The 25,581-nt window shown below is 37.7% G+C and overlaps 1 protein-coding gene across 4 annotated transcripts in view; it reads left to right on the plus strand.

The window, feature by feature from the left end:
• SLC4A10 (solute carrier family 4 member 10) overlaps window positions 1-25,581 on the plus strand; it is a 343,004-nt gene that overhangs the window by 85,190 nt on the left and 232,233 nt on the right. The window contains exon 1 of one of the 4 annotated variants that reach the window (XM_086369792.1): window positions 10,171-10,315. The exons of 2 other annotated variants lie outside the window; for them this stretch is intronic. In XM_086369792.1, the coding sequence (XP_086225918.1) occupies window positions 10,235-10,315 (81 nt within the window). In that variant the 5' untranslated portion in view covers window positions 10,171-10,234. Of the gene's footprint in view, window positions 1-10,170; window positions 10,316-25,581 lie in introns of those variants that run through there. One more of the 4 variants, XM_086369802.1, reaches the window with a different exon arrangement.

Genomic DNA, 25,581 nt, shown 5'->3' on the forward strand with positions numbered 1-25,581 from the left:
TTGTTCCTTTTCTCCTTTGCTTTTCACTTCTCTTCTTTTCACAGCTATTTGTAAGGCCTCCCCAGACAGCCATTTTGCTTTTTGGCATTTCTTTTCTATGGGAATGGTCTTGATCCCTGTCTCCTGTACAATGTCACGAACCTCATTCCATAGTTCATCAGGCACTCTATCTATCAGATCTAGGCCCTTAAATCTATTTCTCACTTCCACTCATATAATCATAAGGGATTTGATTTAGGTCATACCTGAATTGTCTAGTGGTTTTCCCTACTTTCTTCAATTTAAGTCTGAATTTGGTAATAAAGAGTTCATGATCTGAGCCACAGTCAGCTCCTGGTCTTGTTTTTGTTGACTGTATAGAGCTTCTCCATCTTTGGCTGCAAAGAATATAATCAATCTGATTTCAGTGTTGACCATCTGGTGATGTCCATGTGTAGAGTCTTCTCTTGTGTTGTTGGAAGAGGGTGTTAGCTATGACCAGTGCATTTTCTTGGCAAAATTCTTATTAGTCTTTGCCTTGCTTCATTCCGTATTCCAAGGCCAAATTTGCCTGTTACTCCAGGTGTTTCTTGACTTCCTACTTTTGCATTCCAGTCTTCTATAATGAAAAGGACATCTTTTTTGGGTGTTAGTTCTAAAAGGTCTTGTAGGTCTTCATAGAACCGTTCAACTTCAACTTCTTCAGCATTACTGGTTCTGGCATAGACTTGGATTACTGTGATATTGAATGGTTTGCCTTGGAAATGAACAGAGAGCATTCTGTCATTTTTGAGATTGCATCCAAGTACTGCATTTCAGACTCTTTTGTTGACCATACTCCATTTCTTCTGAGGGATTCCTGCCCACAGTAGTAGATATAATGGTCATCTGAGTTAAATTTACCAATTCCAGTCCATTTTAATTCGCTGATTCTTAGAATGTCGACATTCACTCTTGCCATCTCTTGTTTGACCACTCCCAATTTGCCTTGATTGGTGGACCTGACTTTCCAGGTTCCTATGCAATATTAGTCTTTACAGCATTGGACCTTGCTTCTATCACCAGTCACATCCACAACTGGGTATTGTTTTTGCTTTGGCTCCATCCCTTCATTCTTTCTGGAGTTATTTCTCCACTGATCTTCAGTAGCATATTGGGCACCTACTGACCCAGGGAGTTCCTCTTTCAGTATCCTATCATTTTGCCTTTTCATACTGTTCATGGGATTCTCAAGGCAAGAATACTGAAGTGGTTTGCCATTCCCTTCTCCAGTGGACCACATTCTGTCAGATCTCTCCACCATGACCCGCCCGTCTTGGGTGGCCCCAGGGGCATGGCTTAGTTTCATTGAGTTAGACAAGGCTGTGGTCCTAGTGTGATTAGATTGACTAGTTTTCTTTGAGTATGGTTTCAGTGTGTCTGCCCTCTGATGCCCTCTTGCAATACCTACCGTCTTACTTGGGTTTCTCTTACCTTGGATGTGGGGTATCTCTTCACGGCTGCTCCAGCAAAGCGCAGCTGCTGCTCCTTACCTTGGACGAGGGGTATCTCCTCACCACTGCCCCTCCTGACCTTGAATGTAGAACAGCTCCTCTAGGCCCTCCTGCGCCCATGCAGCCACCACTCCTTGGATGTGGGGTTGTACCTCTGGCTGCTGCCCCTGGCCTCGGGCGGTGGGTAGCTCCTCTCAGCTGCCACCCCTGACCTCGGAGGCGGGGTTGCTCCTCCCTGCCGCTGCCCCTGACCTTGGACGTGGGGTCAGTCCTCTTGGCCGCTGCCCCTCGGGCATGGGGTCCTCCCGGCTTCTGCCCCTGACCTTGGACGTGGGGAAGCTCCTCTCTGCCATGCTAAGTGCGCCGGTCACAGCTGCTCGGGCAAATTGTAGTATTGCCCAAATTGTATTTTAATGATAGCTAAATCTATCAGAAAGACCATAATATCTTAATATCTTCTGCTTCTGTTAGGTCCATACCGTTTCTGTTCTTTATTATGCCCATCTTTACATGACATGTTCCCTTGATATCTCTAATTTTCTTGAAGAGATCTCTAGTCTTTCCCGTTCAATTGTTTTCCTCTATTTCTTTGCGTTGATTTGAGATTGTACTACATAAATATATTGGGATTTTGTTTTTCATTCAATATTCTATTACAGTACACATTTTCATTGTCATTAACATCTTTGTTGGTTACTAATGCGTTCCATTTTGTTGTCTCATAATTTAGTTAACCTTTCTCATATTATTTCTGTTTTTTCTCTTCTAAGAATGTAGCACCAAACATCTTTGTGCAGAAACCTTCATCTGCCTATTTCTTTTGTACAGATTCTCCAAATGAAATACTAGAAAGGACTCAATGTTTTTAAGAATTGTAACATATTTTGCCAAATTACTTTGGAAAGTGAACTAATTTATACTTTAAAAAGCAAATAAATAAAAAGCAGTATTACATAAAACAAAATAGATTACTTAGGTTTTCAGAGGTATTCTCTGGAATAAACATTTTTTGGGGGGAAGAGGGTCAGCTTTGAGCAACAGGAGCAGCCCCAGCATGCCACCCAGACATACCGTGGGTGGCTCCGGAGTCTCATATATTTGTTTCATGCTAAAGATTTTATTGTAGAGGATGCTATCCTCCCATTAGTAGTCCTCACCCACCGTGGCTTGTGGGGTCAGTAGGCTGGCTATATCTGAAGTGAGTTTTTTTTAATTATATAAGTTTCTTGGGTATAACATTATAATTTGGCATCTGTGAACAAAGTGATCACCACCACAAATACAGTTACCATCCATCACCATGCACCTCCTTCATCTGTTTTGGCCACGCTCCAACCCCTTTCCCCCAGTAACCACTGATCTGTTCTCTGTTTCTCTGAGTTTGTTTTTTATTTTATTTTGTCTGTTTTGTCCTTTTAGATTTCACATATGAGTGAAATCCTACAATGTTTGTCTTTCTCTGTCTTACTTCACTTAGCATAATAACCCCTAGGTCTATCCATGTTGTCACAGATGATAGGATTTGATCCTTTTTATGGTTGAGTAGTATTCCATTGCAGAGAAGGCGATGGCACCCCACTCCAGTACTCTTGCCTGGAAAATCCCATGGATGGAGAAGCCTGGTAGGCTGCAGTCCAGGGGGTCATGAAGAGTCGAACACGACTGAGCAGCTTCACTTTCACTTTTCACTTTCATGCATTGGAAAAGGAAATGGCAACCCACTCCAGTGTTCTTGCCTGGAGAATCTCAGGGACGGGGGAGCCTGGTGGGCTGCCATCTCTGGGGTCGCACAGAGTCAGATACGACTGAAGCGACTTAGCAGCAGCAGTATTCCATTGTGTATATGTACCACATCTTCATTAACAATTCACCCATTGACGGACACTTATGTTGCTTCAAGATCTTGGCTATTGTAAATAATGCTGCAATGAATGCAGGAGTTTTGAATTAGTATTTTCATGTTTTTCACTTAAATACTCAGAAGTGGAATAGCTGGGTCATGTAGTAGTTCTATTCTTGATTTTTTTTTTTTTTTTAGGAATCTCCATACTTTTTCCATTCTGACTATACCAATTTGCAGTCCCACTAACAGTTTAGGATTTCCATTTCTTTACATTCTTCCTAACATTTTTCACATCTTGTCTTTTTGATGATAGCCATTCTGACACATGTGAGGTAATAGCTCATTGTGGTTTTAGTTTGTATTTTCCTAATAATGACATGATATTGGACATCGTTTCATGTACTTGTTGGCCAGCTGTATGTCTTCTTTGGAAAAAATGTCTGCTCAGCTACTGGGTCCATTTTCAAATCAGGTTGTTTGTTGTTGTTGAGTTGTATGAGTTGTTTATATATTTTGGGGTACTACTTCTTATCAGATATATGATTTGCAAATATCTTCTCCCATTCAGTATGTTGCTTTTCATTGTGATGATGGTTTCCTTCATTGTGCAGAAGATTTTTAGTCTGATGTAGTCGCATTTGTTTGGGGCTTCCCATGTGGCACTAGTGGTAAAGAACCCATCTGCCAATGCTGGTAGATGCCAGATAATGGTTCGATCCCTGGATCAGGAAGGTCCCCTGGAGGAGGGCATGGCAAGCCACTCCAGCATTCTTCCCTGGAGAATCCCATGGATGGAGAAGCCTGCCATAAGGCAGGTTATGATCCATAGCGTCCCAAAGAGTCGGACACAATTGAAGTAACTTAGCATGCCCAGTCGCAGTTGTTTATGTTTGCTTTTAATCCCTTGCGTTTGGAGTCAAATCCTCAAAACCATTGCTAAGACTTATGTGCATTAGGTTACAGCTTGTGTTTTCCTCAAGGAATTTTATGGTTTTAGTTCTTACATTCAAATCTTTAATTCATTTTGAGTTAATTTTTGTGTATGCTGTCAGATAGTGGCCTAGCTTCATTCTTTTGAACTGAACTGAACTGATCCAGTTTTCCCAATACCATTTATTAAAGAGTCTATTGTTTCTCTATTGTATGTTCTTTGCTTCTTTATCATAAATTCATTGTACAAACACATGTGAGATTTCTATTCTGTTCCATTAATCTGTGTTTCTTTTTTTGTGCCACTACTCATAGTGTTTTGAACACCATAAGCTTCGTAGTATAGTTTGAAATCAGGGGGCGTGATACCTCCAACTTTTTTCTTTCTCAAGGTTGTTTTAGCTGTTTGAGATATTTTGTGGTTCCATACATACTTTATTTTTTAAAAATTATTATTTTAAATATTTATTTATTTGGCCATGCCATGCAGCATGCAGGATCTTAATTCCCTGACCAGGAGTAGAACCCATGACTCCTGGAATGGAAGCACAGTCTTAACCACTGGACCACCAAGGAAGTCCCTTCATACACATCTTAGAATTATTTTTCTAGTTTTGTGAAACAGACCATTGGATTTTTGATAGGAATTGCATTGAACCTGTAGATTTCTTTGGGTAGTGTGGGGTAGTATGGACCTTTAAACAATATTAATTCCTGCATTTCATAAACACTGGATATATTTCTATTTATTTGTGTATGCATCAGTTTTTTTCATCAGTCTTATAGTTATTGGTGTACAGCTCTTTCACCTTCTTGAAATATTCCTGGATATTTTATTTTTTTGATGCTAATGGTGATGCAGATATAGAGAAAAGTCTTGTGGACACAGTGGGGAAAGGAAAGAGTGGGATGAGTTGAGAGAGTAGCACTGAAACATATACATCTCTGTATGTAAAACAGATAGCCAGTGGAAATTTGCTGTAGGACACAGGGAGCTCAAACCTGGTACTGTGTGGCACCCAAGAGGGGTGGTTGATTCACGGTGATGCATCGCAGAAACCAGCACAATTTTGTAAAGCAATTATCCTCCAGTTAAAAAGAAAATTGAAAAAGGAGAATGTTATATCAATTTGTCTTTCTAATAGTTCACTATGAATGAATAGAAATGCCAAAGATTTCTGTATCTTGATGTATCTTCTGGCTTTACTGAATTTATTTATTATTTCTAACAGATTTTGGAGGGTTCCATCTTTAGGGTTTTCTATATATAATACCATGTCAGCTGCAAATAGAGACTGTTTTACTTCTTTCTTTCCAATTTGGTTGCCCACTACTTCTTTTTCTTGCTGAATTGCTGTGGCTAGGAATTCCAATTCTTTGTTGAAGAGAAGTGGCAAGAGTGAGCATCCATATTTTTCCTGATCTTAGAGGAAAAGATTTCAAATTTTCACCATTGAGAATAACATTAACTGCTGGTTTGCCATATATGTTTTTTTTATTATGTTGAGGTACATTCCCTCTATGGTTTGTTCTCTGTATCTGTGAGTCTGCTTCTTTATTGTTAAAATTTGTATGGAAACACAAAAGACCCTGCATAGCCAAAACAATTTTGAGAAAAAAAGAACACAGCTGGAGGAATCATGATCCCTGACTTCAGACTACTACAAAGCTATAATAATCAAAACAATATGGTTCTGGCATAAACCAGATATATAGAGCAATGAAACAGGATAGAGCCTAGAAACAAACCCATGTACTTACGGTCATTTAATCTACAACAAAGGAGGCAATAGTATACAATGGAGAAAAGACAGTCTCTTCAATAAATGTTGCTAGGAAAGCTGATCAGATACATGTAAAAGAAGGAAATTAGAACATTCTCTAACACCATATATAAAAGTAAACATAAAATGGATTAAAGACCAAAATCTAAGACTGGATATTAAAAAACTCCTGGAGGAAAACATAGGCAGAACACAGCATAAGTCACAGCAATAATTTTTGGATCCACCTCCTAAAGTAAAGGAAATAAAAGCAAAACTAAACAACTGGGGCCTAAATAAAAGCTTTTCACAGCGTTTATTTAGGAAACCGTGAAAAAGATGAAAATACAACTTGCTGCTGATGAATGGATAAAGAAGATGTAGTATATACACACAATGGAATACTACTCAGCCATGTAAAAAATAATTAAAATTTGCCATTTGTGGCAGCATGGATGGACTTGGAGGGCATTATGTTAAGTGAAATAAGTCAGACAAAGAAAAACAAATACTGTATGACATCACTTATATGTAGAATCTAAAAAATACAACAAAGTAGTGACTATAACAAAAAAAGAAGCCTGATCATCAGTGCTGTGACAAAGTATATGAAAGAAAAGTACAACTTTCAGTTTATTTTTTGCTTATGCATTTATAATAATTTTGCTCAAATTTAAGCACATTTTAAGAGGTCACAGAATGAATGTCAGATGAGCTTTCCTTCTCAACATTTTCTGGCTATTTTATAAAAACTAAACACATACATGTGAAATTAATGACAATACAGTGGAGCATGTGATGAAAATATATGAACTGTCAAGACGAAATCTATAATAATTTAGGAAGTTATGAATAAACCTTGACACTTCTCTCTACCTCATTTCTCACATTTAGTCTCCCATCACATTCTTTCTAACTAAAAAGTATATCTGGAATCTATCAATTTCTCTCCATCCCTACTGCCACCACTTTGGTTCAGGCCATCATTATCCCCTGCCCCAAATTATATATCTTGTCTTTTCCAGTTTTATTTTACTCAATTGATTCTCTCTCATAGCCAGAATAATATTAAACTACAAAAATGATTCTGTTTAAGGATTCCCATTCCCCTGAAGTTTAAGTCCATTCTCTTCAAATGGTTTCTGAAGAGTCCTGTGATTAGACCTTGGTTTACCTTTCAGCCTCATCTTTTCTCTCTGTCCTACTAATGCTTCATGGTCTCATCATGCTGTATTCAGCACCCTTCAGGTATCATTTACTCAAGATCTTCTCAGTTTTAACAGTAATTCCTTAGGAAGATCTTTTCTGGTCCTTAGGTTAGGGATCTGTCCTGTTAATCAGTCTCATATCCCTTGATCTTCTGTCATGGCAAAGCATACTTGTTTAATTATCTGCTTTTGTGATGGCATATCTACATTGTCATGAATTCTGTAGCACAGCATCTGACACAAAGAAGATGTTTAATATTTTCCACATGAAGAAATAAATATAGGAAGGGAGATAGATGTTAAGATAGCTCTTAAGGAAAACTTACCTATTTTGATTACAATAAAAGAGTAAATACTGCATAAATCATAATACATATGAGTTTCCATTCAGGTATGTCATTGTGTACATACAGCCAAAACTACAAAACATTTTGTCTGAACCTGTGCAGTTAGAGGCAGTAATTTCTTTAAGGGCATAATGTGGATCAGACTATTAAACAAGACTAATTTCTTTCTACAAATAAAAATTAGATCTATTTAAGGTATAATCATTTCCCTTAGATTTATTGAGATATAATTGACATATAACATTGTATAAGTTTAATTTGATATACTTACACATTGCAAAAATTACCACCATATGTAACTTTCAAGTATATAATACAATATGATTAACTGTAATCACTATCCTGTGCATTAGATCCCTAGAACTTATTCATCTTGTAGCTGGAAGTTTGCACTTTTGACCAACATCTCCCCTGTGCCTCTACCCATCAGCCTTTTAAAGAAGCCCAATTTTTAAGACTCATTAGTCTCCATGATAATACAAATTATGCTCAAATGTTCATCAGATGTTGTGAATGGGAGAAGGGAAGTTATACTGGTTTGTAATTGCTGCTGCTGCTGCTGCTAAGTCGCTTCAGTCATGTCCGACTCTATTCAACATTCAACTCTATTCAACTCTATTACTATTCAACATAGTTTTGGAAGTTTTGGCCACAGCAATCAGAGCAGAAAAAGAAATAAAAGGAATCCAAATTGGAAAAGAAGAAGTAAAACTCTCACTATTTGCAGATGACATGATCCTCTACATAGAAAACCCTAAAGACTCCACCAGAAAATTACTAGAACTAATCAATGATTATAGTAAAGTTGCAGGATATAAAATCAACACACAGAAATCCCTTGCATTCCTATACACTAATAATGAGAAAACAGAAAGAGAAATTAAGGAAACAATTGCATTCACCATTGCAACGAAAAGAATAAAATACTTAGGAATATATCTACCTAAAGAAACTAAAGACCTATATATAGAAAACTATAAAACACTGGTGAAAGAAATCAAAGAGGACACTAACAGATGGAGAAATATACCATGTTCATGGATTGGAAGAATCAATATAGTGAAAATGAGTATACTACCCAAAGCAATTTATAGATTCAATGCAATCCCTATCAAGCTACCAACAGTATTCTTCACAGAGCTAGAACAAATAATTTCACAATAGACATAGACATAGACATAGACAGCAGCCCACCAGGCTCCCCCGTCCCTGGGATTCTCCAGGCAAGAACACTGGAATGGGTTGCCATTTCCTTCTCCAATGCATGAAAGTGAAAAGTGAAAGTGAAGTCGCTCAGTCGTGTCCGACTTTTAGCGACCCCATGGACTGTAGCCCACCAGGCTCCTCCATCCATGGGATTTTCCAGGCAAGAGTACTGGAGTGGGGTGCCATTGCCTTCTCCGGGTTTGTAATTAGTTTACACTTAAAAAACATTTTCTGTATAGTACTTTTAGCTATCATTAAATTTCATTTAGTTTATATCACAGGTATACACATAAAGCATTCAGAGCTATATAAAGAAAGTGTTCATTAATTCAGGCTATATATAATGTGAGGACTCTTTTAGGGTAATATGTTATATTTGGTGTCCTAATTTTACATTCAATTAAATATAATTTTAGTCTTTGTTTTATTTCTAAAACATGATCTTTTATAACATGGTAAAGAGAAAGTATTTCCATTTATAATCTTGGAGGATATCAGTTTTCTATCATCAGAGTATTTTATTAATCTTAAAATTCCTTAATTCTACTCTGTTGTGGTAAAAGACAGCATTATAAGAATCTCAATGAACACAAATAATATGCAATGAAAAATGACTAAAAATGCCAATAACATAGGTTTAATTTCCTAGATTTAGATTTAACCATGCAGTTTTGGAATTTCATAATAGCATTTTGTGTTTTGCATATTAAGTTCTATAGGAGATTTTGTACCTTTTATTAATAGTATAAAAATTATTTTGATTTGAAGTGTGTTGGTCTGAAAGATATGAAATAAAAATAGTTCCTGAGAATTAAAAAGTGAATATGCACTTACTTATTTATCTATCTGCTATTATACACAATTATCAAAGATTTCCAGAAGAAAAATTCATCATTTTTAGGAACTTCTAATTTTGATGGGTTGGATAAGTGATGATACACATGGTTTGGAAGAAAGAGTCCTTTAAGAGAGAGTACAATGTTGCTTCTTAAATCATTAAAGCTTAGTCATAGGTGGAGAAAATTGCCCAATAATTAAGAACTAACACTTTAACATGGCAACAGATGCATTGGACAGTTAATTAAATAGAACATTGCTTATTTGTAAAGAAATGACAAAAAATTCAAACTTTCCTGGGCACCTGAAATCTTTATAGTATCAGAAGTGGGAAACCTGAAAGACGTGACTCATTCTCTGTTTGGATGATGCAGAATTGCTCTAAGCAGTAAGCTTACTGTTTTCAGACAGCATTAGCAGCTTCAGCACATACAACTGTGTCATCCTCTCTTAATACGCAGTGTTTATAACTGCAAAGGGGAGATGATAAACAGCATATGAGATCTGATATTTTCATGATGACTTAAACAGATACTGATGGACAGATCTGCTGTTTGATGTTTTCTTCACTAGCCCTGAAGATGCTGAGACATAGAGGTGGCTGTGATTATCTTTTGTAAGACAGGAAATGCAATCTTTAGGGATCTCTGGAAATAGAAAGGTCATGCAGTCTGGAACCTGTGAGTCTTTTCAATCTCTAAGTCATCAGGTATGACCTCATGAATTATGATGATGCTGTTAGATTGTAGAGTTACTGCTTTTTCTAGCTCATTTAGAATATATTAATCAATGTAATTGTTTATTATTAGATTCTCTTTAGAATATTCGAACAAGTAATATTTATAGTAATAGATGCCAGATAAACAATATGAGTTTTAGAAATGTGTGTGTGTTTTAAGTTTGTGTTTACTTTAGCTTTTTATGGGGAAGTGGGAAGTAAAGAAAGAGATCCTTTGTATGTGATTAAGGGCAAGGTTTTGGGCTCTACAGATTTTTCCAGATTAAACCTGAATACAGTCAAATTGCAGCTTTTATTTTGAATGATAAAAATAGCATAAATCTTTCATACTGATAAGTATACACCATAGCTAGCTGCTTATATATAGTGACATATTAAATTTTTTTATCTGGGATTTCTTAAGCATAGAAATAGATGTTACTGCCACTGTACTGTGCAACCACACATAGCAACCCAACTGTGATGAGTAGAATTATGTTTATCAGCATCTGAGCTATTTTCTTGAAATTATCTTTCAGTATCTAAATTGTTTTAAAAGGCATTGCTTTTAATTATATTTCAGATCTATTGACGTAATGATGCTTTGGTTCCTTCTGCTAAGGCACTGCTTATAGATTAAAGCAGATAATAAATCTGTTTTTTTTCTTTGTTTTTTTTACAAAGAAATCCAGTGACGTATAAGCTTGTTTAAGATTTTTGATCCAGAGATATTCTACTTTTGCTTACTTTCATTTTCAAAATGAAAGACTTAATTATATTAAACATGTTAACTACAAAGAATAGAAAATCATCACATCAAAGAATTTGGATTTATATATTCATTTTATTCTGAAACTCTGCTATTTATTTTAAACCATTTTCACCTATCATGTTATAATGCATTTAACTTTGTTTTTTTATAGCATATCCTCAGGGTTACATGCTTGGATAAGAAGCCTTGCCTCTGTTTGACATTCAAGTTTTGAAGGAATTTTTTTTTTTATTACACATATTTCTGCCTCAGTATTAGGGGACCTGGCAGATACTTGCCAAGGCATCCCATATTAAATGAACAAAAACAGAGAAAATGTTGTAGCATTTCTCAGAAGATAGTTTTGTATTCATGATTCCATAGCTTGATTAGGGTTTAATACCCCATCAAGGTAAAATGTTGTGTTAAATATGAATATACTTATCAAAGACTAAAATGGAAATCTGAAACAGTGATTTGATTCAGTTAAGGGGTCAGTTTCTCCTTTTTAATTAAAGCACACTAAAAATTATACTTACTGATATTGACTATTATTTTTTATATGCTATTCAGACTACTTAGCCTGCTTAGATTCTTATTAGCAGGGAAGTTTGCCATATTCTTAAGCTTGATTAATTTTGGAATGATTTGAATATACCTTTTAGTTGCTACAAAACCTGTTTAATCTGTTAGAATTTATTTCCAGTATTTGCATGTATTAGTCACTATGAGTACATTCTGTTTCTTGGCATTGCTTTGGGATTCCTCTAAGTATTGGTTTCACAACATTCTGCTAGATTTTTCACTGTGTTTGTGACCTTTTAAAAGAACCAAACAATAAAGGTTTTTAGTTACTTTCTTCAGTGACACTTAAATAAGGATATCTCAATAGTTCTGTAAGGTGAAAAAATTACAGTCTTAGTCTCATTTCTTTTACAAGGTGGAGAAAAGTGTTTCTCTGTTGCTATGTCAGAGTATATAACATTAAAAAGTAAATATTAGTTAGAATGTCAGAGACATTTAATATAATGTCAATCTTTTTCCTGTACAGCAAGATGATCTTGACCTTTAGAATGGTGAAATTGATTGTAAATCTGCTCAGTAACAATTGGTCATCTTCTTTTTGTAATGGTTGCCTTTATTGGTACCATTTTATATGTGCATTTCATTATACATTGTAAAGATTTCTAAAGGTAAGCTGTCTATAAACAACTATTTGGGTAATTGTTCAATTCAGTGAGCATTATGTGAAAGCTGATCATTTGCACAGTATTGTATTTGGTGTTGAGAGGAATACGGAAAAGAAAGAGTTGTTTCCTGTTTCCAAGATTATGAGAAAATGTACATAATGAATTATGCTCATATTTTGAATTGACTTTTCAAAAGTGGTATGCTACTATCAGTTCTAATTTATTAATTGGTGAACCTTAGGATGAGTTACATATAATTCTTTTTTCCTCATGTAAATCTCTTGGTATTAGAGACATTAAAGATTGGATCAAACTATAAAATCAAGCATTATATAATTTTTATAACTGCATTAACTTCTTTTATAATAAAATTATTTTTATTAGGGCATTATAAACTGTTAATAAAATTCAGTTCAGTTCAGTTCAGTTGCTCAGTTGTGTCCGACTCTTTGTGACCCCATGAATCGCAGCATGCCAGGCCTCCCTGTCTATCACCAACTCCTGGAGTTCACCCAAACTCATGTGCATCGAGTCGGTGATGCCGTCCAGCCATCTCATCCTCTGTTGTCCCCTTCTCCTCCTGCCCCCAATCCCTCCCAGGTTCAGGGTCTTTTACAATGAGTCAACTCTTCGCATGAGGTGGCCAAAGTATTGGAGTTTCAGCCTTGTACATTGTATAAGCCATAGTCCAATTTGAGAGCAAAAATATTGGCAGCATGCAGAAGCAGGGACCCCAACAATCATTTCAAAACAGGGATGTGACCAAATTTGTGTAATTCCAGTTTGGGGGTGGTTTAGTCACCAAGTTGTGTCTGACTCTTGCGACCCCATGTACTGTAGCCTGACAGGCTCTTCTGTCCATGGGGATTCTCTAGGCAAGAATACTGGAGTGGGTTGCCATTTCCTTCTCCAGGGGATCTTCCTGACCCAGGAATTGAACCTAGGTCTCCTGCATTGCAGGCAGATTCTTTACCGACTGAGCTATATAGGTTATTATGGAAGGGGATTTTGATTTCATAGGGATTAAATTTTGGAAGTAAGGAGTTGTAAGTTTTGAACTGTTTGATGCTAGGTAGGTCAGGGTCATTTGGGGAGTCTGTTGAATAAATTGGGGAGGATAGGATTTACCTTAGGCTCTGAGGAAGGGGACTGGGAGGAACTAGTAGGGAAGTAGACCTTAACCATCTGGCTGTTGGACATCCATGCACAACTCTCTTCTCTTTCATACCAGTGTGCTGGCTGAAAGCAGCATGGAGGTGGGTTGTTGTTCAGTTGCTCAGTCGTGTCCGACTCTTTGCAACTCCATGGGCTGCAGCATGCCAGGCTTCCCTGTCCTTCACCATCTCCCGGAGCTTGCTCATGTCCATCGAGTTGGTGATTCCATCCAACCGTCTCATCCTCTGTTGTCCCCTTCTCCTCCTGCCTTCAATCTTTCCCAGCATCAGGGTCTTTTCCAATGAGTCAGTTCTTCGCATCAGGTGGCCAAAGTATTGGAGTTTCAGCTTCAGCATCAATCTTTCCAATGAATATTCAGGACTGATTTCCTTTAGGATGAACTGGTTGGATCTCCTTGCAGTCCAAGGGACTCTCAAGAGTCTTCTCCAACACCGCAGTTCAAAAGTATCAATTCTTTGGCACTCAGTCTTCTTTATGGTCCATATCTCACATCTATACATGACTATTGGAAAAACCATACATTTGACTTTACAGACCTTTGTTGACAAAGTAACGTCTCTGCTTTTTAATATGCTGTCTAGGCTTGTTTTCCTTTCCTGGTGGCTTAGAGGTTAAAGCGTCTGCCTGCAATGCGGGATACCTGGGTTCAATCCCTGGGTCGGGAAGATCCCCTGGAGAAGGAAATGGCAACCCACTCCAGTATTCTTGCCTGGAGAATCCCATGGACGGAGGAGCCTGGTGGGCTACAGTCCACGGGGTTGCAAAGAGTTGGACACGACTGAGTGACTTCACTTACTCAGGCTTGTTTTAGCTTTTCTTCCAGGGAGCAGGCATCTTTTAATTTCAGGGCTACAGTCACCATCTGCAGTGATTTTTGGGCCCAAGAAAATAAAATCTCTCACTGATTCCATTGTTTTCCCATCTATTTGCCATGAAGGGAAGTGGGTAGAGAAGATGCAAAAACCTTATTTCTCTGGAATCCCAGGCTGGTGCATGCTGTCCAATAATGCTTATTTTCTTGAATTAAAGCAATAGAAAATTATTTACAAGTTCTTCTGGTTTGTATAGTATGGTAGTTAAGCATCCAGACTGCCATGATCACTAGATTCAAGTCTTAGCTACACCACTTACCAGCTATATGATTGTGGGCAAGTTACTTAACCTTTCTGGGTTTCAGTTTCCTCAGTGTGATACAGACGTAGTACTGGTGCCTGTGTCAAAGAATTGTGAAGGTCAAATGAGTTAAGACATGTAAATCACCTTATGAGTTCTGAAATATACTAAGCACACTACTGCCAATGTTACTTAGTGGCAGACATTATTATATAAATGCTTAGAGCTAGGATGAGCTATTGGTAATGGTCATTGTGAGTTTAATTTTGACCTCTCACCCTCATTCTTCTTAGCAAGTAAGAAATTCAGCTAAAAACACTTCATAACAGAAGACTACTGAGTCTTTGGGAAAGCTTAACAGCAATATCAGGTCTTTTTTAAAAAATACTAGTTAGAGATTAAAATTAAGGAGTAAAAATCAAGGTTTAAATAAAATAATAGAGAGGTTATAGAGCTTAGGTTTAATGACCTGAGTTATTTTTTAAATCATAAAAAATTTCCTTGATGAAGACTCTTCACTCATATTTATACATAGCTTGTTTTAGTAATTTTATTTGTTAATGAAAATTTATACTCTAGATGAAAGACTAAAATGAAATATAAATACAATACTATATATGAATACAGCAGTTCAAGTTCCTGTTTGATAGAGTATAATATTTTGAATTACTGATGCTTATTTAATGTAAAGACATCAATGTGCTTAAACACTGTCAAACTCCTAAGTACACATGTGTAATTTGGTGCTTGGATGAAACCTAAATCTAAATCTTAAGTAATCTTGTGTTACATTTTGTGACATTTTTGCATTTTAGTTCTCTTCTCTTGAGCAATTTTCTCAATGTGCAGCTATTTCCCTTGAATTGGCACAAGGTCAATCAAATTGCCGATCAAATTTCAGCACAATGCAATTTGTTAAAGTAAACAAAAAGCCAAACGTGCAAAACCCTGTAGTATTGCAGTAAGCGCAGTACAGGGCAAGGATATAAAGACCAACAGGTCCTTGCCGTCAGGAAATCATAGACAGTGAATCATAAACACTAAATACAAATGACTATAACAGGATGTGGAAAGTAGTAAGTGCCATAGAGGTTCAAAAATGAGATGAAAGAGGCATAAATCATTCTGCTGAGTTCAGCTGGCAGAATATTTCAAGCTAAGTGAGGAGAGAGAAAGAAAAGCTAGAAGAGGAGTTGGGGAAGTATGACAAGGGGCATATGAGGTAGACCTTGAAGACTGGCCAAGACGGGAAAAAGGTCATTTTGGGTAGAGGAAATAACATGAGCAAAAGTTGGGAGACAGAAAGCAAATAATATGTTTGAGTAGTATGGAATGGTTCATTTTGGTCTATAGCCCAGTCGGGTAACTCAGACTATCAAAGAAAAGATTTGTTGGGACCCGATAATGTAGAATCTTGAGTGTTATATTATGAATTTCTAAACTGAGAACATTTCTGTGCTGAACTAATTATTTTTGGGAGAAAATAAAATAAAAGATAAAAAAAAAAAAACAGCACCTATATTTTGCAGTCATATTCAGAGCTCTAACCCTCCTGAGACTTTGAAAATGAAAATTAAATTCCTGAGTAGATTTAGTAGTTAGTAGACAAGGTAGGGGGTAGAAGCAAAATGAAGGATTTTAATCAAATTCTCTATCAGAGTTGCACGTGAGAGTATTTCTTGGTCTGTCCACAACTACTCAGGAGTCCTAGATTTCAGACCCTAAGAGACCTCCTGCTTGTCCCTGATGTAAACTCCATTTTATTGTTAAGTAATCAGCTTTAGCTTTGGCTTTATTTTAGACATTTCCTAGACCAAGGACAATCTAGAAGGATCATTTTAATACAATGAATATGCGTGTCACTATGGTGAATATTTGGATAATAAAGACTTTGTCTTAGGAAAAATTGGAAGGAGAAATTGCTACTGATAATCATGGAAGTTACAGGGATATTTAAGCTCTGCTTATTGCTAATATAGCAATGATAAAGTAAGTGTCATTGCTAATACCTTTAATATCGTCTATAAATTTTCTATTCCATACACCAGAACTTATTTAGTATTGTGTGAGGTTAGCAAAAAGGCTGGGTAACATCCAAGAGCAGATCTCCCTTAGGTGTGACATCTGAGATGTGACTTTTGTTATCAGGAGGATAGCATTTGTGCAAGGGAATTGAAAAAATTGGAACTGAATACTCTTATTTAGTACATCATCCATATAAACGATGGAAGTAAACATGGAATTCCACAGTGTGAGTAAAAATGAAACCAGACACTGTTGCTCTTCTGGCCCTTTATTTAGAGCAATAGCAGACCCATGTAATTGAGAATACTCAGTTCCTTTCTGTAGAATACTGCATTATTTGAAAAACCCATTTTTCTAGAAGTTCCTATGAAGTTGTTCTTACTAATCCTCTGGCTTCACGTTGCCTTGGGAAATAGCTATACATATGGTAGTGGCCCAGAAAATTGTCAATACTTATTTTCCATGGACTATATAGCCTGCCAGGCTCCTCTGTCCATGGGATTTTCCAGGCAAGAATACTGGAGTGGTTTGCCACTTCCTCTTCCAGAGGATCTTCTTGACCCAGGGATCAAACTCATGTCTCCTGCATCTCCTGCATTGGCAGGCAGATTCTGTACCACTGAACCGCCAGAAAGCCCTCCTTAAAAAACAGATAAAAGACATTTACTGAAATGATCCTTTCCTTATCCCAAGTCTTTTAGAAAATCATACTACAGGAATATAAATAAGTTAAAAAGACAATTGAATAATCTTTGATCAAATTTCTCTTTGTAAAAGGCAACAGAACTTGGTTCATGAAATATTGAAATGCAAAATATGCTGCATATAAATGCATATTATCTATTTCGAGCCATTCCTTTTTTTTGGTCAAAATTTTATTCAAACTCATAATAATTTATTGAGTCTATTGTGTAGTGTGGAGGGAGGTAGTATAGCACAGTAGTTAAGAGCCAGAGTTATGGAGCTGGATCTGTTTGTTTAGATCCTATATCCTCCATTTACAGATATAGTTTGTTTTAGTAATGTTATCTAATCTCTCTCTTCCTCAGTACTGTCGTCTATAAAATGAGGATACTAATGTGCTAATCTCTAGGCTTGTAATGAAAATCAATCAAATTAATGAATTAGTATAAGTAAATTACTTGAAACAGTGCCTAGCTTAACAAATATTGCTTATTAAAATTAGTCCCCACTAAACTAGGTAAAGTTGAGGAGAAAGCTACAAAAGATAAACAAGATATAAAATAAATCCATCACTTGAAGGAATTTGTGTGTGTGTGTGTGCTCAGTTGTGTCCAGCTCTTTGCAACCTCATGGACTGTAGCCTGCCAGGCTCCTCTGTCCATGCAATTTTCCAGGCAAGAATACTGAAGTGGATTGCCATTTCCTCCTCCAGGATCTTCCTGACCCAGCGAGCAAACCCCTATCTCTTGCGTCTCCAGCATTGGCAGGCAGAGTCTTTACCACTAGATTCACCTGGGAAGGAATTTACATTTTAGTATGTGTAAAGTATCATATATAATGTTATATTTATAACATGTGTACATAAATACACATATTTAGTACATATGTATGTATAGTGTGTTAGTTGCTCAGTCATGTCTGACCCTTTGTGACCCCATGAACTGTAGCCTGCCAGACTCCCCTGTCCATGGAATTCTCCAGGCAAGAATACTGGAGTGGGTTGCCATTCCCTTCTCCAGGGGATCTTCCCAACCCGGGGATTGAACCTGGGTCTCCTGCATTGCAGGCAGATGCTTTTACCATCTGAACCACCCAATAACACCCATATATACATACATACTGGAGAAGGCAATGGCACACCACTCCAGTACATACATACACACATATTATATATAATAGCTTGTCTAAGATCAAAATTGCCTACAAAAGATAGGATGATATGGGGTTCAAACCAGGAGGTCTAACTGAGCTCTTGCTCTTAACTACTGTGTTATGTATATGGCTTAGAGCTATATACATTCAAATTAGATTTTAAATAGCCATGTATAAGTTCATATATTGTAAATGCCAAATTGAGACGAGAGACATCAAGGTAAACTGAAAGTGCTGTGGGAGACTTCATGGAAGAAGGGTGACAAGTCTCATATGACCCACTCACTCTTCTATCTCTTTTTTACTGCAAATAACACGCGTAAAGTCTTCAGCACAGTTTCTACCATAGGTACTCAATAAATTATAGTTGTTATTATTATCATAATCTTTCTGATAATTTCTTCTAGATCTCCCCTAATTGGACAATGTGCTGTTTGAAATCCTTAATTCTAATCTATACTCATGACTTAAATTACCCACCAGTGATTCTTAATTGTCATTATGCATCAAAATCAAATGTCTAGCTTTTAAAAAATACTGATACTCTAGGCTTACTTCAGAAGTATTAAATAAAATCTATGGATTTATAATCCATGTTTTTATATTTGCAAGAAACTTTCCAAGTGAATCTGATGGGCAGCCAAAATTGAGAACGGCTGCTTTACATGGTGATGACTTGCAAATCTGTACCTTAAATCCGCACTTTAACCTCTGTCTAGCGTTCCAGACATAGCATCTCTGCTCGTTTATCTTGTCAATATCTCAAACTTGGTATATCCTAAGCAAAACTTATTATTTTATCTTCAAAAACCTCTTTGTTTTTCCTAGCATGATTACCTAATAATAATTCTCAACTTTTTAATCCCAATTATAGGTCCAGTTACTCACCAAGTTATGCAGAATGTTTCTCCTAAGGAGTCCAAAATTTACCTTTTGTTTCCATTCCCCATTGTCTTGACCTCAGTGTGAATTCACATTCATTTCTCACCTGAACTGTTATAGTCATTTCTTAATTGATATTTCTTTTTCTTCCCATTGCTCATCTCCAAAGCAGCCTATTCACCAATCAGCTGCCAGAGTATTCTTTCTAAGATGGAAACCAGGAACAGATATTTCCCTACTTAAATTCATTCTAAGGCTCCCCATTACTTTAATAATTTTTGGAGTTCAGATAAGTGAGAACATGCAATACTTATCTTCCCCTCTGTGACATATTTCATTTAGCATAGTGCCCTCAAGCTTTATCCATTTCACTGCAAATGGCAAGATTGCCTTCTTTCTTATGGCTAAATAATATTCCATTGTATTTACTCCGTTCATTCGTTTATTGATATACACTTAGATTGTTCCCATATTTTGGATATTGTCAGCAGTGTGGCAGTGAACATGGAAATGCAGATACCTCTTTAAGACAGTTATTTTATTACCTTCAAATACATACCCAGAAGTGGTACTGCTAGATCATATGGTAGTTCTATTTTTAATTTTTTGAGGAATGAGGAAGTGACATTTAAACTTAGCCATTTTTAGTTAAACTCACTCTAAATTCTACTAGTTAGAGACAGGCTCTCTCAAACGTTTTAGAATGCTGTTCTCTTTGCCTGTAATGTCTTTAGCCCCTCATTTCACTTGTTTTTACCTGGTTAACTATTTCTTTTGTCTCAAGATTTATTTATATTAAGCACTGCCTCCTTTTGAAACATTCCTTCATCTCTTCAGAGTGAATTAGATGTTTTTTACATGTGTTCTTATGGATTCTAGTATTTACCTTAAATGAAGCCCAGTACATGCAGTATTGAATCCATTGATTTTCCTGTCTTGACTCTGAGCTGTTTCAAAGGCCAAATGTCTTTTACTTTTTCACACCAGCACTAATATTGTTCCTGGCACACCATAACTATTTAATAAATTTTTGTTGAATATCCAAATGGGTAATTAGTATGAAATGTTTGTGTAAACATATAGTCTAAGTCACTTTGTACACCATTAGGAATTTATATTCACTGAGGTGTATAAGTCTTTCCCATTTACTATTTCCTATCTATTTCTTTGCACTGATCACTGAGGAAGGCTTTCTCATCTCTCCTTGCTGTTCTTTGGAACTCTGCATTCAAATGGGTATATCTTTCCTTTTCTCCTTTGCATTTCACTTCTCTTCTTTTCTCAGCTATTTGTGAGGCCTCCTCAGACAACCATTTTTCCTTTTTGCATTTCTTTTTCTTGGGGATGGTTTTGATCACTGCCTCCTATACAATGTCACAAACCTCCATCCATAGTTTTTCAGGCACTCTATCAGATCTGGTCCCTTGAATCTATTTCTCACTTCTACTGTATAATCATAAGGGATTTGATTTAGGTCATACCTGAATGGTCTGGTGGTTTTCCCTACTTTCTTCAATTTAAGTCTGAATTTGGCAATAAGGAGTTCATGATCTGAGCCACAATCAGCTCCCAGTCTTGTTTTTGCCAACTGTATAGAGCTTCTCCGTCTTTGGCTGCAAATAATATAATCAATCTGACTTTGGTATTGACCATCTGGTGATGTCCATGTGTAGAATCCTCTCTTGTGTTGTTGGAAGAGGGTGTTTGCTATGACCAATGCATTCTCTTGGCAAAACTCTATTAGCCTTTGCCCTGCTTCATTCTGTACTCCAAGACCAAATTTGCCTGTTACTCCAGGTGTTTCTTGACTTCCTAGTTTTGCATTTCAGTCCTCTATAATGAAAAGGACATCTTTTTTGGTGTTAGTTCTAGAGGGTGTTATAGGTCTTCATAGAACCATTCAACTTCAGCTTCTTCAGCATTACTAGTTGGGGCACAGATTTGGATTACTGTTGTATTTGAATGGCTTGCCTTGTAAATGAACTGAGATCATTCTGTCATTTTTGAGATTGCATGCATGTACTGCATTTTGGACTCTTTTGTTGACTATGATGACTACTTTATTTCTTCTAAGGGATTCTTGACCACAATAGTAGACATAATGGTCATCTGCATTAAATTCACCCATTCAAGTCAGTTTTAGTTTGCTAATTCCTAAAATATCGATTTTCACTCTTGCCATCTCCTGTTTGATCACTTCCAATTTGCCTTGATTCCTGGACCTAACATTCCAGGTTCCTATGTAATATTGCTCTTTACAGCATCGGACTTTACTTCTATCACCAGTCACATCCACAACTGGGTGTTGTTTTTGCTTTGGCTCCATCTGTTCATTCTTTCTGGAGTTATTTCTCCACTGTTCTCCAGTAGCATATTGGACACCTACCGACCTGGTGAGTTCATTTTTCAGTGTCCTATCTTTTTGTCTTTTCATACTGTTCATGGGTTTCTCAAGGCAAGAATACTGAAGTGGTTTGCCATTCCCTTCTCCAGTGGACCATGTTTTGTCAGCACTCTCCACCATGACCCGTCAATCTTGGGTGGCCCTACATGAAATGGATCATAGTTTCATTGAGTTAGACAAGGCTGTGGTCCACGTGATCAGACTGGTTAGTTTTATGTGACTGTGGTTTTCAGTCTGTCTGCCCTATGATGGAGAAGGATAAGAGGCTTATGGAAGCTTCCTTATGGGAGAGACTGACTGAGGAGGAAACTGGGTCTTGTTCTGATGGGCGGGGCCATGCTCAGTTCAGTTCACTCAGTCACATCCAACTCTTTGTGACCTCATGGACTGCAGCACGCCGGGCCTCCCTGTCCATCATCAACTCCTGCAGTTTACTCAAACTCATGTCCATTGAGTCGGTGATGCCATCCAACCATCTCATCCTCTGTTGTCCCCTTCTCTTCCTGCCTTCAATCTTTCCCAGCATCAGGGTCTTTTCAAATGAGTCAGTCCTTTACATCAGGTGGCCAAGGTATTGGAGGTTCAGCCTCAACATCAGTCCTTCCAATGAATATTCAGGACTGATTTCCTTTAGGATGAACTGGTTGGATTTCTTTGCAGTCCAAGGGACTCTCAAGAGTCTTCTCCAACACCACAGTTCAAAAGCATCAATTCTTTAGCACTCAGCTTTCTTTATAGTCCAACCCTCACATCCATACATGACTACAGAAAAACCATAGCCCTGATTATACATACCTTTGTTGGCAAAGTAATGTCTCTGTTTTTTAATATGCTGTCTAGATTGGTCTTAACTTTTCTTCAAAGGAGTAAGCATCTTTTAATTTCATGGGTGCAGTCACCATTTGCAGTGATTTTGGAGCCCCCCCCCAAATAAAGTCAGCCACTGTTTCTACTGTTTCCCCATCTATTTGCCATGAAGTGTTGGGACCAGATGCCATGATCTTAGTTTTCTGAACTTACTGGGCCACACTCAGTAAATCTTTAATCCAATTTTCTGTTGATGGGCGGGGCTGTGTTCCCTCCCTTTTATGTGACCTGAAGCCAAACTATGGTGGAGGTAAGGTGATCTCCTTCAAAAGGTCCCATGCATGCACTTCTACACTCAGTGCCACCAGCCCTGCAGCAGGCCAGCGCCAACCTTTGCCTCCACCAGAGACTCCTGGACCCTCATGGGCTAGTCTGGGTCAGTCTCTTGTGGGGTCACTGCTCCTTTCTCCTGGGTCCTGGTGCACACAATGTTTTGTTTGTGTTCTCCACGAATTTGTTTCCCCAGTCTTGTGTAAGTTCTCACAGCTCTGAGTGAGTGAGTGAATGAAGTCGCTCAGTCATGTCTGACTCTTTGCGACCCCATGGACTGTAGCCTACCAGGCTTCTCAGTCCATGGAATTCTCCAGGCAAGAATACTGAAGTGGGTTGCCATTTCCTTCTCCAGGGGATCTTCCTAACCCAGGGATTGAATCCAGGTCTCCTGCATTATAGGCAGATGCTTTACCATCTGAGCCACCAGGGAAGCTCACAGCTCTATGGTGGGGTTAACAACAACCTCCTTCAAGAGGGCTTATACCATACACAGGTTTATTGCACCCAGAGCCCCTGCCCCTGCAGCAGTCCACTGCTGACCATACCTCCTCAGGAAACACTCAAACACTGTTCTGTCTCAGTCTCTGTGGGGTCTCGGGTCCTGGTGCATACAAGGTATGTTTGAGCCCTCTGAGCGTCTCTTGTGGGTATGGGGTTTGATTCTAAATGTCATTTCACCTCTCCTACCATCTTGCTGGGGCTTCAAAGACTAGAGATCTCTTCAGAAAAAATTAGAGATAGCAAGGGAATATTTAATGCAAAGATGGGCTCAATAGACAAAAATGGTATGCACCTAACAGAAGCAAAAAATATTAAGAAGAGGTGGCAAGAATACACAGAGGAACTATACAAAAAAGATCTTCACTACCCAGATAATGATGGTGTGATTACTCACTTACAGCCATACATCCTGGAATGTGAAGTCAAGTGGGCCTTAGGAAGCATCACTACGAACAAAGCTAGTGGAAGTGATGGAATTCCAGTTGAGCTATTTCAAATCCTTAAAGATGATGCTGGGAAAGTGCTGCACTCAATATGCCAGCAAATTTGGAAAACTCAGCAGTGGCCCCAGGACTGAAAAAGGTCAGTTTTCATTCCAATCCCAAAGAAAGGCAATGCCAAAGAATGCTCAGACTATCACACAGATGTACTCATCTCACATGCTAGCAAAGGAATCCTCAAAATTCTCCAAGCCAGGCTTCAACAGTATGTGAACCATGAACTTCCAGATGTTCAAGCTGGATTTAGAAATGGCAGAGGAACCAGAGATCAAATTGCCAACATCCGTTGGATCATCAAAAGAGCAAGAGAGTTCCAGAAAAACATCTATTTCTGCTTTATTGACTATGCCAAAGCCTTTGACTGTGTGGATCACAACAAACCAGAAAATTCTTCAAGAGGTGGGAATACCAGACCACCTGACCTGCATCCTGTGAAATCTGTATGCAGGTCAAGAAGCAACAGTTAAAACTGGAGATGAAACAATGGACTGGTTCCACATCGGGAAAGGAGTACATCAAGGCTGTATATTGTCACCCTGCTTATTTAACTTATATGCAGAGTAAATCATGAGAAATGTTGGGCTAGATGAAGCACAAGCTGAAGCTGTTGAAGCTGAAACTCCAATACTTTGGCCACCTGATGCGAAGAACTGACTCACTGGAAAAGACCCTGATGCTGGGAAAGATTGAGGGTGGGAGGAGAAGGGGACGACAGAGGATGAGATGGTTGGATGGCATCACCAACTCAATGGGCATGAGTTTGAGTAAACTGGGCGAGTTGGTGATGGACAGGAAGGTCTGTCGTGCTGCAGTTCAGGGGGGTTGCGAATTGCCGGTCATGACTGAGCGACTGAACTGAACTGAGCTGAACTGATTCCCACTGCTTGTATAGATAACTGGCATATGTTAAATTATTAGTAAATATTAGCTCAATAGGTGCATTGTGATATATAAGTCTAAGAATACTAAAGTATAAGTTTATTGAGGGTTTTTTGTGCTGTGAATTAGAGATTAGAAAATTTGATAATAGTTACAATGAACTATAATAGTAGCATAATAAACAATAATAGAATAATTTTAAGAAGATAATATTACCCTGGTAGGTATTTTCTGAAAGGATAGCAAAGATAAAGGAAAATCAGGAGACTTTCTGTAAAACTACAAAGTAGAATACCCACAGCTAGTTTTCCTTTCTCCCAAAATCCCATGAAGAAAAGAAGTAATGGTATTTTTAACCTTTTTTCTAGGCTAATACTATATTAAGGTGTGGAGAATGGGAGAGGAAAAGAAAACAGTGGCATATTTTGTCAGTCGAAAAACAGGAGGAAAATGCCAAATGATGTGACTAATGGAGAAAATAGAATTGTTAACTGGCAGTGGCAAAAGCTGAGAAACAGCCCAGTGTATACTGAAACATCCTGAACAGCACCGGATACCTCTGAAAGAAGGAATCAAGCTGCTAATGTAATGCATTGAAATTCAATCATATTTCTGGATCATCTTCCTCCTTCACTTCAATCAACCGGCAAATATTCCAATGTCACTCCATCAGTCAACTGAAGTTTTATTCTATGGAGGCGGTAAAATAGAATCTCTTTGGACTAAGAAACCCAGGAACAGATAAATTCATAAAACAGCATATTAAAAACAACTTCAGTAAGAATACTGTGATCCCAACTCTCCTCCATTTTGCTCCTAGAAAGTTGACAGCCAGGCTTTCGTCTGCCAGGCAGGATAAT

The sequence above is a fragment of the Bos grunniens genome, chromosome 2 (genome assembly GCF_055505025.1).
Source record: "Bos grunniens cultivar Pamir isolate PY7600 chromosome 2, Bosgru_T2T1.0, whole genome shotgun sequence".
Lineage (NCBI taxonomy): Eukaryota > Metazoa > Chordata > Mammalia > Artiodactyla > Bovidae > Bos > Bos grunniens.